This window comes from Rattus norvegicus, chromosome 7 (assembly GCF_021556685.1).
Source record: "Rattus norvegicus strain SHRSP/BbbUtx chromosome 7, alternate assembly SHRSP_T2T, whole genome shotgun sequence".
In the NCBI taxonomy this organism is placed as follows: Eukaryota; Metazoa; Chordata; class Mammalia; order Rodentia; family Muridae; genus Rattus; species Rattus norvegicus.
This window is the reverse complement of record NC_141540.1, coordinates 133044022-133061142: the sequence shown is the minus strand read 5'-3', so window position 1 is coordinate 133061142 and position 17121 is coordinate 133044022. Positions and strand designations below refer to the sequence as shown.

General features: G+C 39.6%; 2 protein-coding genes across 12 annotated transcripts in view; one reads left to right on the top strand and one right to left on the bottom strand.

The window, feature by feature from the left end:
• The window catches only part of Cntn1 (contactin 1), a 305299-nt gene that overhangs the window by 95025 nt on the left and 193153 nt on the right, over nucleotides 1–17121 (bottom strand). For all 10 annotated transcript variants that reach the window (XM_087555468.1, XM_087555466.1, NM_001439871.1 and 7 more), the window contains 5 exon segments: nucleotides 8548–8754; nucleotides 5912–6011; nucleotides 5597–5778; nucleotides 1791–1915; nucleotides 1077–1194 (listed from right to left, as the gene is read on the bottom strand). In XM_087555468.1, the coding sequence (XP_087411594.1) occupies nucleotides 1077–1194; nucleotides 1791–1915; nucleotides 5597–5778; nucleotides 5912–6011; nucleotides 8548–8754 (732 nt within the window).
• The window catches only part of LOC134479769 (uncharacterized), a 60347-nt gene that overhangs the window by 29343 nt on the left and 13883 nt on the right, over nucleotides 1–17121 (top strand). Inside the window, exons 3-4 of one of the 2 annotated variants that reach the window (XR_015625890.1) lie at nucleotides 5190–5252; nucleotides 13421–15359. Coding sequence is in view for 1 of the 2 variants with exons in the window: in XM_087559857.1 (XP_087415983.1) it covers nucleotides 5190–5252 (63 nt within the window). In the remaining variant the exon portion in view is untranslated. Of the gene's footprint in view, nucleotides 1–5189; nucleotides 5253–13420; nucleotides 15360–17121 lie in introns of those variants that run through there. The other variant, XM_087559857.1, reaches the window with a different exon arrangement.

Sequence of the window (17121 nt, the reverse complement as noted above, 5' to 3'; positions counted from 1 at the left end):
CAGCCATCCCACTCAGCATCCCTCAAGGCATACATACTAACAGAAGAATCGAAATCTATTAAACTGATATAATTCTACTATGGCATCACAGGTAGTTAACAGGTGGGATTAAAATTTGACCAAAAAAAAACCTCTTTTCAATTAATAATGGAATTCCATTTAACTTTCTATTTACTAAGCACCAACTGAGGGCATATACTCTTCGATAAACCAATCCAGGGCTTCATGACCTACCTATAGACAGCTAAAAGAATACTGGAACCAAACAACTGGTTAAGGAGCACACGGCATTGCTGAAGATCATCTTCAAGTCACACATATTACAGAATAGTTGTTATGACGTCATGACACAGAGTCTCATAGCTGGTAACCCCAGAGATGGCATACCCTTTGTCTTCCCAGTTCTCACATCTAGTCCACTGTTCAGTCACCTTGGCTATGAACAGACACAATATATCCCTGTCATCTGCACCCTGCCCTTGTGAGAGAAGATTGCTTTCTCAGGCCGATTTGTACTTGGATCTTTATCGTTTATTCTAGTGATTCTTAAATTCTGCCTATCAAAATCACCGAGGGGTCTTACTGTAATGCCTGCTCAGTGAACTGATGGTGGGTGAGATTATGCCCTTGTAAGAAGCCCCAAGAGCTGCTGCCTCTGCTTCTCCTCTGAGGAAGTCACTTTTTACAACAACTATTTAGTCCATTCAGAGGTTCTCAACCTGCACAGGGGCTGCATATCAGATATCCTGCATGTCATATTTTTACATCACAATTCATAACAGTAGCAAAATTAGAGGTATGAATTAGCAGTGAAAACGATTTTATGGTTGAGGATCACCAAAACGTGAAGAACTGTAGTAAAGTCGTACAGCACTAGAATGGTTGAGAACCACTTGCTTATTTCACTATTCCTTTAGTCTGAGATTTGAGAATTGGCAGTATAAATAAATAACCAACCTGTGTTGCGCATCTAATCAAAGTACAGTGGAATTAAACGCAAGTTATGGATATCCTCTTGCCTTATCAAAGGTTGTTTGTTTGATAGACATGGATCAGAAATCAGAAAGGATACTGACCCAGGATCTTGAGTTCAGCATTTGCATAAATGGTCCCATACGCGTTTTCTGCTATGCACTGGTACATCCCGGCGTTTTCAAAAGTCACGTCATACAGCCTCAGTTCCCCTTTGTGATACTGAAGGGTGAAATAAAGTACATGGTTTTGAGGAAAGTGGACCGTATGTAAACTCTTCATCCAGCTTCAGGTCAATGCTTAACCTAGGTACGTTGTGGTCATACACCCTCATTCTCTCCTACGATGCACAAACTGGGGCGTTCATGGCATGGAGAAGACCACTTACCATGCCCAGTGGCTCCTGTTCTACTCATCTTACAGAGCCGAGGGTCCACCTTTGCCCCTTTGGACCAGCTGGGAGATTAGAGTGGGAAGGTGGAGAAGGGACCCAATGTTGTCAACTGTCCCAAGGCTGGGATAGGACTTAGCACGTCTCTCTTACCTCTGTTTCTGTGGGGTTCAGGGGAACAGTGGCAAAGAGGGGACAATATCAGTGGAAATGGTTATATAGGAAGGGGGACAGTGGAACAAAGGAAAAATAAGGAAAAGAGAGAGAGGTAAAGATACGATTACAGAATGCTGTTGAAATTGAAAGAAGACACTTTGTTTTTCAAGGAAGTTTTTCTTCTATTTCAGGGCCCAAGCACCCTTATTCTACTGACCATCCTGTGACTCAGCATACACTTGGGAACAGCGGGACACTTCCACATACTTACCGCGTACCCATTTTTCAGCCACCTGATGGTAGGGATGGGCTTCCCTGTGGCCACACAAGGCCAGTAGAGGTCACTGCCTATGTCCACTTCAGTGTCATTGATATGCTCTACCCATTCAGGAAATGCTGGAAAGGAGGAACAATATAAGTGTTTCAATACCCATTGCAATCTCAAGAGAATAAAATTTGCATTTTGTTATCTTTATTCTGGAAATTACATCCCATGTTGTGTGTCTGCTCGCACAGGTCTATACTCTATAAAATTCACATACTGTCATATAATAAGACAACTGTACTTTAGTTAGAAACTGCTCTTCTAGATTTATTTAATTTAACCTATGTGTATATGTGTGCCTTCATACGTTTATGTGCACCACGGGCATGTAGGTGGCAACAAAGGGTATTGTATTCCCTAGAGCTTTAGGGAGTTGGAGCCATCTGACGTAAGGCTGCAAACAGAATTCCAGTCTTGTGAATGTGCGGCAAGTGCTTTTAGCTTATGAAGTGTCTTATCAGCACTCCCAATTACTTTTTATTTACAGATTTAAAGGCTAATTCAAGAAAAATACTAAATTAATTGACTTTTCCCTTATAACTCAAATCTTTCAGATATGCCAACATGACAATTAAAGTTTTAAGAAGTTATTCCTCAATTTGCTATTATATTTAGCAAGCTGAGCCATAGCTCTAATATATATATAAATATATATATATGTATGTATTTCACTGTTGCATATGCGTGTGCATGTGTGCATATGTATATGTGCATGTACATGCATGCATGTGTGTGCATGTTTGTGTGTGTACACATGTGTGCATGGGCATGTGCTTGTGTGTGTGTGTGTGTGTGTGTGTGTGTGTGTGTGTGTGCATTTTACCTTTTGGGTCAAGATTTAAGATCTTCTCCATTCCTCATATTACACACTATCTGCTTAATGCAGCTTTTGTGTATTGTTTGATGTAGTATCTTACTCTATAGGTATAAAAATGAGCAGGACACTTTAATTCACTTCCACACAGCAGCTCCATCAGCAGTTGTCACTGGGGAAACTCCTGATGGAGTGAAATGAACTTCAGTCCATTTTCATTTTTATCTACTTGGCAGTTGTAGAAAATGAGAAAATGATAGCGATTGCCTCAAAGGAGAAAAAGAATGTTTCCACATGAAAAATCAGTGGGGTTAAATATGTCCGTTATCTAAGCAGTCCGCACAAATCTAGGCAAACTGTAAAATAGGTAAGGGAATGGAGAGAGAGAACTCGTCATGGAGGGCACCATTTGATTTCCTTTTGTATTGAAAGTGAGATATTATATTTTATTTATTTTCTGTAGGAAATGCCATGGGTGTATTATTAGAAATATTATATATGTATATATAATTACATACACATATGAGAAATCAGAAAATATTTTGTGAGAGGTCCAGACTATCAATATTAATCTAATATATGGATAGGCATATGTCTCCTTATGTGTACTTTGCAGTATAAAATCTAATTTAGCTCCTTTTTTCACCAATCATTTTCTTTAACTTATGGGGAGAACTTTTAGAAATTGAATGCTGACAAAGCAGTTAGTTGAATATAGGTTTTATTTTGTACAGAATCTCTTCAATACTTTAATGGTGCCTCTGCTGCCTTGGCCTCCCAGGGTGACGCATAAGCGTGACAATACATAATACAAAGTCAAGAATAAATAATTGAACCACTTTGGTGAATTATGTATGTCGTTTCATTATATAACTTTGAAGAAAGTTGTCATAGAGCTATAGATAAAGCTGAAGATGTCTTATAGGAAAGAAGACATAAGGATGGGCCATTTAAAATAACTCCTTCGCTTCAATTCTTCAAGGCCTTAGGTATTTGACAGTTCAGATTTTTACTCTACTGAGAACCTGGAGTAAAGTTTCTAAATGCATTGAATTAATCTTATCTGTAATCATTAGACCCAGACAAAGGTGGTGATATTATTCAAGACGTTCACAGAACCCACAGACTTTGTTCCTCTATTAGAAGTCATTCCATATACACTTGATATGTGTCATGTTAATGATATTGAGGCATTGGATATTCAAGTTCAGAGAAAATATTTACACTCAATCTCCAAAGGTGTGGATTTTAGAAAGTATTTTCCAGTGTTGAAATAATACAGGGTACAGAGACATTCCCTTACTGACACACATCACTCAGTGTCAGAAGGGTACGAGTTAGGAGGACACTGCAGGGGAAATGAGAGTTTGGCATAGGCATGGAGTGTGGGATCCAGGGGCTAAGCACAGAGAATGAAGTGCAGAGGAGAGGACCAAGTGTGACTGCTAATGGAGTCTGATCTGATCAGACACAGCTGAGGATCGATCAGCTTTAGCAACAGACATTTTGACATTCTGGGTGATTATACAAAAATGGTTTCAGCAGAGAGCTGCCAATGGGGAAAAAATTAAGTGAGTTAAGAGAGAAAAACAATTGGATATAAAGATCAATTTTTAGAGTTCAAATGACTCTATCAAAATTTATTTTTGGAAGAGACTAGGAGAAGACAAGCTGAGTTAAAAACAAAGAAAACACAGGAGGAAGACTCAAGGGGATTGCCATGAATTTGAGGCCAGCTTGGTCTACACAGTGAGTTGCAGGACAGTCAGGGCTATAGAGAGACACCATGTCTCAACAAACAAAAACACAACAAGCAAACAAAACATTGGAATGATCTCATTGAAATCTAGTTGTTTATTCCATTTACAGAAAGTTGTAATGGTAACTCCAGCCTAAAAAAGTTCCCAGAGCTTGAACATGGAGAGGTCACTCATTGATTACGAGCCCTTGCTGGTCTTGTAGAAGACTGTATTAAATTCTTAGTGTGCACATGGCACTCACAACGATCAGTATCTACAGTTCCAGGGAATCTAATGCCCTCCTCCAGCCTACAGAGGTAGGCATCAGGCACATATGTAATATACATACATACATTCAGGCAAAAATATTGGTGCACACAAACAAACTTTAATACATTTTAAGAAAATAATTGAAATTCCAAGAGTTGCCTGGAAAGAATTTCTGTCTTCCCAGGCAAGTTTGCTCCAATGGGTGAGGGTCAAACACTGGAATGGAAATAATTTTGTCCAAGTAAAAAGAGCTGATTCCTTATACCAGGGCTTCTCTAACTCCAGTAACATGAGCACCTGGGAATTCTTTTTAGAAATATACATTGTGGAGCTCACAGTAACCTTCTTAGTCAGAGATTCTAAGAGATTACCAAGAGTTTGAGGCCAGCCTGGTCTACAGAGTGAATTGCAGGCCAGCCAGGGCTATATAGAGAGACCACGTCTCAACAAACAAAAGCAAAACAAGCAAACAAAAAATTGGAATGATCTCATTGAAATCTAATTGTTTATTTCATATTACAGAAAGTTGTAATGGGACCCAACAGCCAGTACTTTATCAAGCCCCTCAGCGAATTCGGAGGCATGGTAAGCTTTGCAAACCATTTACTCAAATTTTAAACCAGAATGCATCCATTCATGTATAAATAACACTACTGAAAAGTAGAGAATAATAAAAAGTTAAGTGGGAAAACTTTAATTAACAGCTATCAATCTACTGCTATAATCGTAAGATCAAAAGTGAAGTTCACAATGACTATAACCCAGAGTTGTAACTTAATTAGAAATAAGGTAAATATCTCACCTACCTGAGTAATGTAACATACATCACACGTTTTAAAACTATTAATCGTTCCATGACAGTTCTTCAAGTATGGAAAAGGCCTTTGAATAAGACTTTGATGGAGTTCATAAAGAATTAAAATATCTACCTTGAACATAAATTCTTGCCTGGTGCTTGTCCTTTCCCCTAATGTTCTCAGCCTCGCACTCGTAGAGCCCTTCATCTTCTAGCTGGATGTTGAAGATCTTGAGGACAGCCCCTGAGGTGCTGATCTCAGCTGTGGTAGGCATGGGTTCTAGCACCTTCCGCCACCGAATATCAGGAACAGGGCTTGAGATAGAAGATATAAAAGCTCAAGATCCACACTGATTAAAAATGAAGCACTTAAGTTGTTTATCTCCTGAGGAGGCACAGAACCTGTGGTGTCTCTGTGCATGCAGATGAAGAGCACAGGCATACTTACTTTCCAAGAGCGAAGCACTCTAAGGTCACATTTTGGCCCATCATGGTGTATATGTCCTTGAACTGCACTACAATGTCAGCAGGATATGGCTTCGTTGTTCCTAATATTAAAAAAAAATAAGGAGACACAAACACACATAATCTATTACTCACAACATTTTTCCTTTTGTCACATCATGAAACTTTGTAGGGTAATACTGTATCAATATGGATGGTTTGTATACATAGGTATGTTTTCATGCCAATATATAGATTTCTCTGTGCACAACATGTGCAAATATGAACTTCATTGGACATCCTGAAACCTAATCAGACTAAATTGGCTACAGAATTTAAAGGTGTCATTAAGGAACTTCAAATATGTGTAAAATACTTTGAACGATGTTGCGAGGCACTTCAGGAGCACTTCAACCATGGAAGAAAGAGAAAAAAGTAAGAGGAAGAAGTAGATTAAGTGAACAGAAGACAGAACAAGGAAACTATCCTCGGAAACTAAGGAAATGGAGCAATCAGGTTGGCAGAGAGAAGCCATTTATTCTGACAGTGCTAATCCTACACTACAGACAGGACGTATCTCTGTTGTTCAGCACATCAGTTATGAAATGTGTGCTGATAAAAGCATGCAGACGGCTTAATGCATTATTAACCACCAAAACTTGAGTACGTACTGCTAAGAAAGTAATAAATATTCCATGACAATATCAAAGGCAAAACAAACTACCTAGTCTAAGAGTGGTCACCAAATAAAAAATTTAGAGTTATAGAGGCGATATGGCAAAAATCAAAACTGAATGGAGCCATCTCAGGATAAAGCTTTAAGGTGGTACAGAGAATTAGAGAAAGCATGTATGAAGTCAAATGACATTACGATGGCATTAAAATGTATGACCTAAAGGTCATCTGAAAGCATGGGGCAAAGGGCCCAAGAACACAGTGTAAGAGTTTGGAGATCAATTTGTCAGCGAATTAATAAATACCAGTGGGATTTGGTAAGAATAGAGATTTTTACCTTTGGCATAAGGTGAAACCTTGATGGCGGTTTTAAGACTTCTGGTTTCAGAGTCTGCATTTCATTTTTTTCTCAGAACTCCCCAGTGGCTTACAGACTGATACAATTAAAAGCCACAGGGTTAGCTGTTCTGAACATCACAGGGAGGGGAGCATTGATCAGTGGAAATGCTACTTGTAAGAAAACACAAGTACTTGCAGCCACGTGGGAGGAAGAGAAGCTGGTGGGAAAGCCATGGGAATGTCCTGAACACTCTAGTTAACACCCTTGACAGTTTTTATGGAACAAGATCGGGATATAGGGAAAACTAAAGCCTGAACACAAGAGAAAATGAGATATGTGAAATTAGATCCATTTATGTGACCAGTAACAAAAAAATGTGTATTTTAGAGCGAATATGTAGAAACAGCTGGAGGAAAATAAGGAAAAGAGGAACATCTGGTAGTTAGTGCTGTGTGAGACTTGCCAGAGGAGGAAGGTGAGCCTTGCAGAAAGCAAGGAGAGACTTTGAGAGGCAGGTGAGAAGGGTCAAATACCAAAAAGAATAGGGACTAAAAAACCGCCTTTGATTGAACAAGTATGAATTTCCTATGATCATCCCAAATGACCTTCACAGAGCAGGAAAGAACATGCAGAGTGAGGGGACGGATTCTAAAGATAGAAAAAGAAGGGAATGGGTGATAGGGAGAAGCCCTGATTCAAATGGGACATGAGCCAGAACCCCTGGAGGATCGGCTGCACGGAAACCTGTCCATCACCGAGACAGGAAGTAGTAGAATGTGTAGAAGGCGCAGGGGAAGTACATTTGTGAGGCAGAGTGGGGAAGGTCATCAGGGCCCCTTTAGGGAGGGCACACTTGACCTTGGGGAAGAGTGAGCAAGGAATGAAAAGGGTGGGTTGAGCGAATTATATGACCGTTTCCAGGGAGAAGTGGAAGGGGAATCCCAGTGGCAATGTGTCACTTCCCACGTTTATGAGAAGACAGGGAGCAAACAGGTCATTTCTGAGGCATGGAGTTATCACTGCAAATGCAGCAGAAGAACTGGGTTAAACCGGGATGGGAGGAGCAGGTGTTCTGTGACACGGTGGAGTGCACCTCAAGCAGTGTGCTATAGGGAAAATTAAAAAAAAACATGGCGGTGGGGTAGGACCCTGCACACAGGTCACCGCAGTGTATGCTCATTAGTTAAAGCAGAAGTAGAAATTATTTATGTTCATTTGTGCCATGTAAACGACTCTTTAAAATCATTTTTTTCTAATTACATGATCACCTTTTGTTTTGTTTTCTGGTAAACATTTAGACTCATTTCAAATTTACTATCAAGTACAAATGGTCATGAAACAAAAAAAAGCAGATCCCAGACATTTGCATTGTAATTCTCTAGGGGCCCTGAACTGAGCTGTATGTACCCTCCATATACTTCCTAAGGTAGAAGCAGTGGGTTTGAACTCAAGCATTTTAAGGTAATGTTAGTAAACATAAAACCCAACTTCAAAAATTTAAGACTAAGTCTTCTACCCAGCATACACCGTGTGCTGTCTGGCCCTAGAAGACCCCCAATCATTATTACTAATGTATCGTCAACAGGTAACTTTGCCAAAAACAGTGTAACCACTAAAATACTTACGCTCAGGTATCGGAATGAGGGGTATAAATTTGCTGAACACGCTCTTTGTAATAGAAGGGCTGGACACGAAGCAGGAATAGTTGCCTCTATCAGAAGACTCAACGTTCGCGATGTAGAGATTACCGTTGGTCTGAGACACGAATCTTCGCTTATCCATTGTGATAAAGACGGGAAATTCATTCAGAAGCCAGCGGTAGCTAAGATCGTCTGGAAGAAAGCATTGCCTGCTAAATATTAAGCTCTTCTCTGTATGGGGAGATTCCACTCCCTAATTGCCACCCGCCATACAGTCCGACGGAGGCTCTGTGTCTGTAAATATTAGAAGTTGAGGCAGACCACATTTTCTCACAGCTACCTTGTTTTCAAGAACATAGCCGTCATAGTAAACAATTAAATCTCTCGCTCTGGGTCTACCCAGTCATTTATCTCTAGTATATGATAGAGTCTCAACATTCTTCCTTCCGTTTCATTGGTGGATGAACTGAGACTCGAGGTCAGTAACTTTCACAGAGCGTTCATGACTGTTAAATAGACCTGAGAATATGAATCCAGGTCTGAGAGTTACCCAGCTACCCAGCTATGGTAGTTACTCATAATGTATCTTTCTACTCCAATACAGACACAGACTCAAGGTAACTCAGTTTATATTCTGGGTCTCCTTTCTTTTCAGTGCTCCTATTGTAAAACACACAAGCGCGTACACACACACACACACACACACACACACACTTACATAATAGAATGTCATATTAAAAAATAAAAACCACACAGATGGAAGAAAGAACATGTTTCTGGTTTACTTAAATATTTGGAAAAATGAAATAGGATGATTTAAAAATAATTTAGTTTATTTTCATGTGCCTGCAGATACCGAGAGAGCTATTTACCAGGGACCCACAGCGTCCATATGTAATTGGGACTCAGGGAAGTGATCTTCATTCTCCTTCACATCCTCCACATAAGCTCCCCACTTTACCCTCAAACCCTCTGCCGCCTCACTGCTGCAGTCCCTTGTCCTAGCTCATCAATATCCCCATATGACCAGGCACTTTGGTGGGATTCAGTGTTCTCCCACTTGCACTTTCAGACATTCCTTCTATCCCATCTGCATCCTTTTGACTCTCCAAGGAACCCTAGAACCATTCTCAACCAGGGTCTGCACGACCACTTTTCTTGCCTGGGATTTAGAGACCCCCACAGCCCTCAGACATTAATTGGACCCATAGTTTGCAACAGTCAGGAAAGAACTGAACATCCACCCGACAAAGAAAAGAGCAGATATCCACTTCAAGAACTACTTCAAACATGATAACTTCAGAGGCCTAGATCCCACTGCAAAAATAATATGGTTTATTTTAAAAAATGCTGGGAGTATCATCATCTCAGATACCAAGTTGTATTCCAGAGCTGTAGTGATAAACCCAGCATGCAATTGGCATAAAAAAATTCAGATGCACTGATCAAGTGAATTGGGTTGAAAAGTCAAAACTAATTACACAACCCTATTGACATATTTTTTTTAACAAAGCCAAAAATACACACTGCAGAAAAGACAATATCTTTAACTATGAGTACTGGTTAATTAGTCATTGGTTAACAGTTAGGATGGCTGTATAGAGAAGAATGAAAATAGATCCATATCTATCACCTGACGCAGAAACACACTTCAACTGTATAAGGAACTTTCTGAACAAAACACAACACCGAAATTAAGGCCGATGTTGAATAAATGGAATCTCATGAAGCATTAAACCTCGCTACAGTAATGCACACAGTCAAAGTGGCAGCCTACAGAATGGGAAAAAAATCTGTCAATTATACTTCTGATAGAGGGTTACTATCTAGAAAATACAAAGAAATAAAAAAAGCAAACAATCCAAATAAAAACTATAGTATAGAACTTAACAGAAAGTTCCCGCAAATGAAACCAAAAATGTTCCAAAAATGGCCATCAGGAATGTGCAAGCTAAAACTTCTCTGAGAGCTGATCTTACCCTAATGAAAATGGTCAAGATCAATTAAACAAAAATAACAATACATACTGGTGAACGGTGTGGGAAAGGGCGGGGGAAAGTCTTGCTCATTGCTGTTGGGAGTGTAAACTTGTGCAATCACGATGGGAGTCAGTGTGGAGTCTCTTCAAAAAGCTGAAAACCAGCCTATCACAAGCCTCAGCTTTACCACTCTGGCATACACCAACAGGGCTCTGAGCTCTACTACGGACACTTCTTTATCCAGGTTCACTGCTTTATATTCATAATAGACATAAGTTAGAAAGACCCTAGATGCTCACCAACGAATAAACAGGCCATGATAAAATGTGGTAATGTACACAAGAGAATATCACCCGGCTGTTAAGAAAAATGAAATTCTGACGTTTGCATGTGTGTGAATGGAACTAGAAACAATCATTCCGTAAAGCAAGCAAGACACTCCATAGGCAGATGCTACATATTTTCATTTATATGTGGATGCTGGCTTTTATACTTTCGGTATGATTGTTTCAGTCTGAATAACCATAAAGTTTTTGTAGTTGAAAGGGTCCATGGGGCAGGTAGGAATATTCCTAGGAAAAATAAATGAAGTGTAATTTTATAGAGAGACAAAGAAGGAACCAGGCTTGGGGGATTATTAGGCAGGGGTATGAGGGTGCAGGGTAAATGAGGGAATATAAGGAAGGCCAAGTAACAGCAAAGGTCTTTGGAAAACGATATGGGAACCTAAGCCTCCTAATTTATATACATATATGAAAGAAACTTAAAAGGAATCAAAATGGAGGAGACAATGTCTCCTCCAGACATCCTGGGTCACTGAGTAAAGCTTCCAGTCCAGGAATGGATTACATCTTGCTGAGGAGTTTACCAAAGGGGTCCCAGAGACCAACATGAACACAACAGTCCATTGATAAGGCTACTGGTCACCATTCACAATCTGACAGTAATGTCCTACTGCTGAAGACACACTTACTTGTGTCATAGATCATGGAGAAATCAGACCTGTCCCCAGTTAGAAGCATCACCTTTACGTCCTAGCATCCATGGTGCCGGAAGCTACTGGAAGAGAGACGTGATCACCACCTCACCTAACTACCAATCCTGCAACCCACAGCAGAAACTTATCTGAAAGATGTAATAGTGCAAATGCTAGAAGTAACCAAACATTTTAAAATTACTCCATGATATAGAACCTTACACAACACTGCTAAAATGCCCCAAAACTTAAGGGTACATAGGTTACAGACCTAAGAAAAACGTGTTCTGACGAGTTTTGGGCACAAGCTAAAGTCATCTGAAATGAAGGAGCCTCAACTGAGAAAATGCCTCTGTAAGATCAGGCTGCAGGCAAGCCTATGGGAATGCTATTACTTAGTTATTGATATGGGATGGCCCTTCCCATTGTGATGGTGCTATCCCTGAGGAGGTCGTCCTTTCTATAAGAAAGCAGACTGAGCGAACTATGGGAAGGAGGCAGTACTAGCACTCCTCCATGGCATCCGAATTAGCTCCTGCCTCCAGGTTCCTGCTGTTTGAGTCCCTGTCCTGACTTCCTTCAATAATGAACAGTAACATAGAAGGAGAAGCCAAATAAATCATTTTCTCCCCAACTTGCTTTGTGGCCATGGTGCTTCATCTGAGCAATAGAGCTTTCTATCTAAGAAAGCATACTCTTAGTATCCTAAAGGGACATAGCAATAAGTTTTGCCCTAAAGGTTTCCTGCTACACACACAGATCAGTCCCTCACTCAAGCCTCATCCGAGAAGCTTCTTCTCACAGTGGATAATCTATGATAACAAGAACCACAGTGGACACGTGTGCCGACAGTGAGGAACTTTGGAGCACTCAATCCTAAATCGGGAGTCTTTATTAACCTCCTCCCCTGAAGGCTCAAGAGTCTGTGAGGAAAAAGAGGCAGGAAAACAGTAAAAGCCAGAGGGGGTGGATGTCTGTCTCCAAGTAAACAGCGTCTTCTAGACACAGCAAGACGGATGCACTCAGGAGCCCACAGAGATTGTTACTGCACACCTAAGACCTGGGTGTGCTCAAACCAGAAAAAAAATCCACAAAGTGACAAGGGGACGTGGACGCAAAGTTGGAGCCCTAATCTAGATGGTGCTGGCAGTGCAAAATTAGCTTTTCCAATCGAGAGTTATTGTCACTTGGTACATGAACCACACTCCAGGCTGGGTTCCATACCCAGGAGTAGTTGATAAACTCAAAATGAACTTCGTGTTCTCTTTCCCTCTCTCTCTCTCTCTCTCTCTCTCTCTCTCTCTCTCTCTCTCTCTCTCTCTCTCTCTCTCTCTCATGTGTATGCTCTTTTTGGCAGGCTTTTGAATTTTGTTTTGTTATGAGAGAAAGACAAACACACACACACTGAGGGGAGAGAGGGGGGGAGGAGGGGGAGGAGAGGGGAAGAGGGAGAGGGAGGGAGAAGGAGGGGGAAAGGGAGAGGGAGGGGAGAGGGAGGGAGAGAAGGAGAGGGAGAGGGGTGGGGGAGAAGGAGAGGGAGATCATGAAATTGAATAGGTAGTGGAGTGGGGAGAATCTGAGTAAAGTTTGCATATAGAAGAACATTATCAAGACTTATTGTACATAATAAAATTTTAAAAAAACAACAAAATTAAATAAATATAGCGAGCAAACAGGGGGAAGGAATTTCTACCTAATTAGCTGATTGACTTAGAATTTTCCATTTTTGCTTCAATGGGCATCTTTCCAGTAGTTGTTCAACAGTCAAGAAAAAAACACTATAGCCAATATATATTTATAGATCCCCAAAGTGAATATAATTGAAAATCTCTCTAAGTCAACCTAAGTATAATTTTACGTATGGTGAACAATAAGCTTCTTATACCATCCAATTGTTTTTAAGGATGAACATATCAGAACAAATCACCCTCGGGAAACTGAGAAGAGTGCAGACTACCTACTAGGAAATGTGAAACAAAGCACACGCTATAGGATGCTCTCCAGAATTGCAAAGAAAACTCCAGGATTGCGTTTAGATTAGCTGTGTACTTTTCTCCAGCATTCTGTAACGTCAAAAATGCCAGTCAAGATGGCCATGACGGTTTGTTTTCATATTTCTCATACAACAGACTATGTGGAACATTTGGGGGTATGTGGATAAGTTTATTCAAAAGGGAAGGAAAACATGAGATGCTCACTCTGGGTGATTCTCAGCAGACAGCTTTCTTGATATTTCTATCTATTCATGATGGGATTATTTTAATGTGCGACGACAGGCTGGCTTTGAACGAATTATTTGGATATTTTATCCTGACTTAGGGTTATAGATAACTTTGCATAAAATCTTTAACAAGTTACTGGAAGTTCTGAGATGATGCCATCTTGGGATGGGGCAAACAGTATCTTCTTCAGAAGCATGTTTATGGTAGGTTGGTGATGTTTGTGGTAGGTTGACGTTTGTAGTAGGGTGATAAAGGCATCCAATTTTATTTATTTGGTAGTGATTAATCCTACTCTCAATTGAAATGACAATCAAAACATTTTTCAATGATCTTTTTAACAATTAGTTACTGAAATGGGGAAAGTTCAAGAGAGTATGTACATTTCCTTCTATAAAGGAAAAATTTTAAATGATAGAATGTTTTAAAGACACACTCGTAATGCACATTCAGAACAATGTGGTTGTGTCAGCATATAAAAGAAAATTTTCATCCCAATTACTGCTTTTATTGCACTATTTCCATAAGAGACGGGTAAAGTATAACAAATTATGATTATGGAACATTTAAGAGATCTAAATAATCATACTGATGATGTTTGTATAAATACAAGTCTTAGACTGTAAAAAAGCCTTTCCAGGTCAATGAATGTGTATTCTCTGACTAATACAACTTGTACAAAGTGAATATCTTTCATGTTCCACGAAATAAGAGACATGGCCTTTGGCCTTGTGAGACCTTTGACAGAATTACTCTAAAAATTATTTGACAAGCTTTAGCCTCCTCAGGAGTGCACTGACTTAGCTTAGTAATGCTAACACTGGCCTCTCTGTCTTCAGGACTGGGCCATTTTGAAGATGTAGTAGCCATTCCTCAAACCATTTCTCTCAACTATGCAATGTTCTTATGTATGGTCCTGGCTATATAGCGATGCTAAAAGCAACTATCTTTAAATATAATTTAGATATAACATAGTGTGATTTTTCTCCTGGCATGATAGACTGAATTAAATAGTATGTCATCCAAGAGTTAAATGCCAACACCTGATTAAGGAATGTTGTGTATTGATAGATGTAGACGTCTCTGCCTTACCCCAAGAAAGTCTGGACCATCAATATAAAGCTTAAGTTTATTATGGAAAAATGTAATGTGTTTACCATTTTGTTGTGTTACTTTGAACTGCGTCATTTAGCACACTATATAATGTATGTAGCTTTCTTCTAGTGATACACTGAAAAAAAAATGAGTGTTCCCAAGAGCAATGATTTGAAAACTTTGTATGTTTTTATATCTTGTGAAAATTAAGCCTTCAGAGAACACAATTTGTATTACCAGTCTAATCTCCTCAGCTTCTGGCCACTGCTTAGATGTAGTAAATGGCGTGTCCCCTTCTCACCTCGTGTATTCCTTACCTGGCTCTAATGCTCCTGCCTGTTTCTGTGCTAGTCTGTTGAGATGAACTCAGATCATATTCAACTCACCAGGGACTGCTTCCTTATTCAATTTTAAATTCATGTGCATGTGTCTTTTATTAGTCATCTTGTTAATACTACCTGCCCTTCAAATGGAGGGATATTTCTCCATTCATTCTTAATAAAGATATAGTTTGCATTTTTTGAGTGATAATTCCTGAATTTGCATGGTTATAATCATAAAAATACTTGAGTAAAAAGTGATGTTACATATTGCTTACAGGAGTGTTGGATGTTCAAAAGTCACATGTACAAAAATGTATAAATTATCTGTTGCAATTAATGAATTAAATCTAACCAAATTTATCTTTTTATGAAGCATAGCCCCTCCATGTAATACATTTAAAGAATTATTTGCTCTTTTGCACTGTATCTCCCTCACTCTTCGGATATTTGTTGAACATAGGCTTTGAGTTGGACGGTTCCCTTTTAAACAGTATTATCAAATTGAAGAAACATTAGTACTGAACCAGAACCTTTGACTACTTTTAAATGAGGAGCCTAGTTTGGGTCAAAAAGTTTTCCCCCGGGGAAAGCCACAGAGCACTCAATTCAGAGGAAATGGACTATGACATATGGAATATGGCCTTTTGGATCTCTCTCTCTCTCTCTCTCTCTCTCTCTCTCTCTCTCTCCTCTGTGTGTGTGTGTGTGTGTGTGTGTGTGTGTGTGTGTGTGTGTGAGAGAGAGAGAGAGAGAGAGAGAGAGAGAGAGAGAGAGAAAGAGAGAGAGAAACTAAAATTATTTAGTGTAGTAAGTTGCACTTAATAGTAATGATGTGTTAATGCTAGTTAGGCATGCTTTATTGACGTTAGTAATAATCTATTGCGATTATATATCCAACATACCATTCTCAACATCACTGTTAAGTGTGAAATTCCTAAGAAAATCTTCAAAGAAGTCAGCACGGAGGATAATAAATCTACCCTTCATTTTAAATGCAGAAATTATTTAGTTGACATAATGAGGACTCGTTCTCAGGGCATCACTACCAGAATACTGCTTGACAGACACAAATGGGTCCGTAAATAACACTCACATAGAACCAGACTCCTACAGCATATTCCTTTGCACTCTCAGCTCAATGAAGTTGTAAGTCACAAAGCATAGACCATTCACTTATATGGATCAAGGATGACGGGAGACTGATGGCGTAGATTGAAGATATATCGACTGAAGGATCAAGTAAGCTGGTGGAGTGTACCATGGAGCTAATTACTTGGTGATAGAGATGAAGAACTTTGAAGGTTTTATTCTGTTCATGACATTTCCTTGTATTATGTCAACTTAGTGTTCTCAGGTTGAAGAAGCAAATGACTCCCTCAGTTGAATGGTTTTGAGTTGCGGATTGACCTTGTAAAGTCAACTAGACAGTCCTCTTGTTGCCTTCTTTAAAATAAATGTAAACTTCCCTAAAATGTACCTTGAATTAAGTGCAGAATTTAGTATGTTCTCTTTATAGAAAATACACTTCATGAGACCTCAGACTTCTGTTTACTACTTGGACCACTAAATGCTGTGTCCCTCGGTCAAATTCTACCTTCCTCTATCCCAGTGGTCCTCAGCCTTCCCAATGCTGCGACCTCTAATGCAGTTCTTCATGTTGTGGTGACCCCCAATCATAAAATTATACTCATTGCTACTTCATAATTTTTCTATGCTTATGAATTGTAATATAAATATCTGATATGCTGGATATTTGATATGTGACTCCATGAAAGGGGTGTTTGACATCCCTCCAAAGGGGTCACGGTTCACAGGTTGAGAACCACTGTTCTGATCCTCCTTTAAAAAGTAACCATTGGTGTCATATAGTTCTTCTGCTCAACATTCTGAGTATAAATGTCACTGAAGTAGAAGCACATGGGTGCCTTGCATGCATTGATAAGGTGCTCCACAGCCCAGCTTCTGAA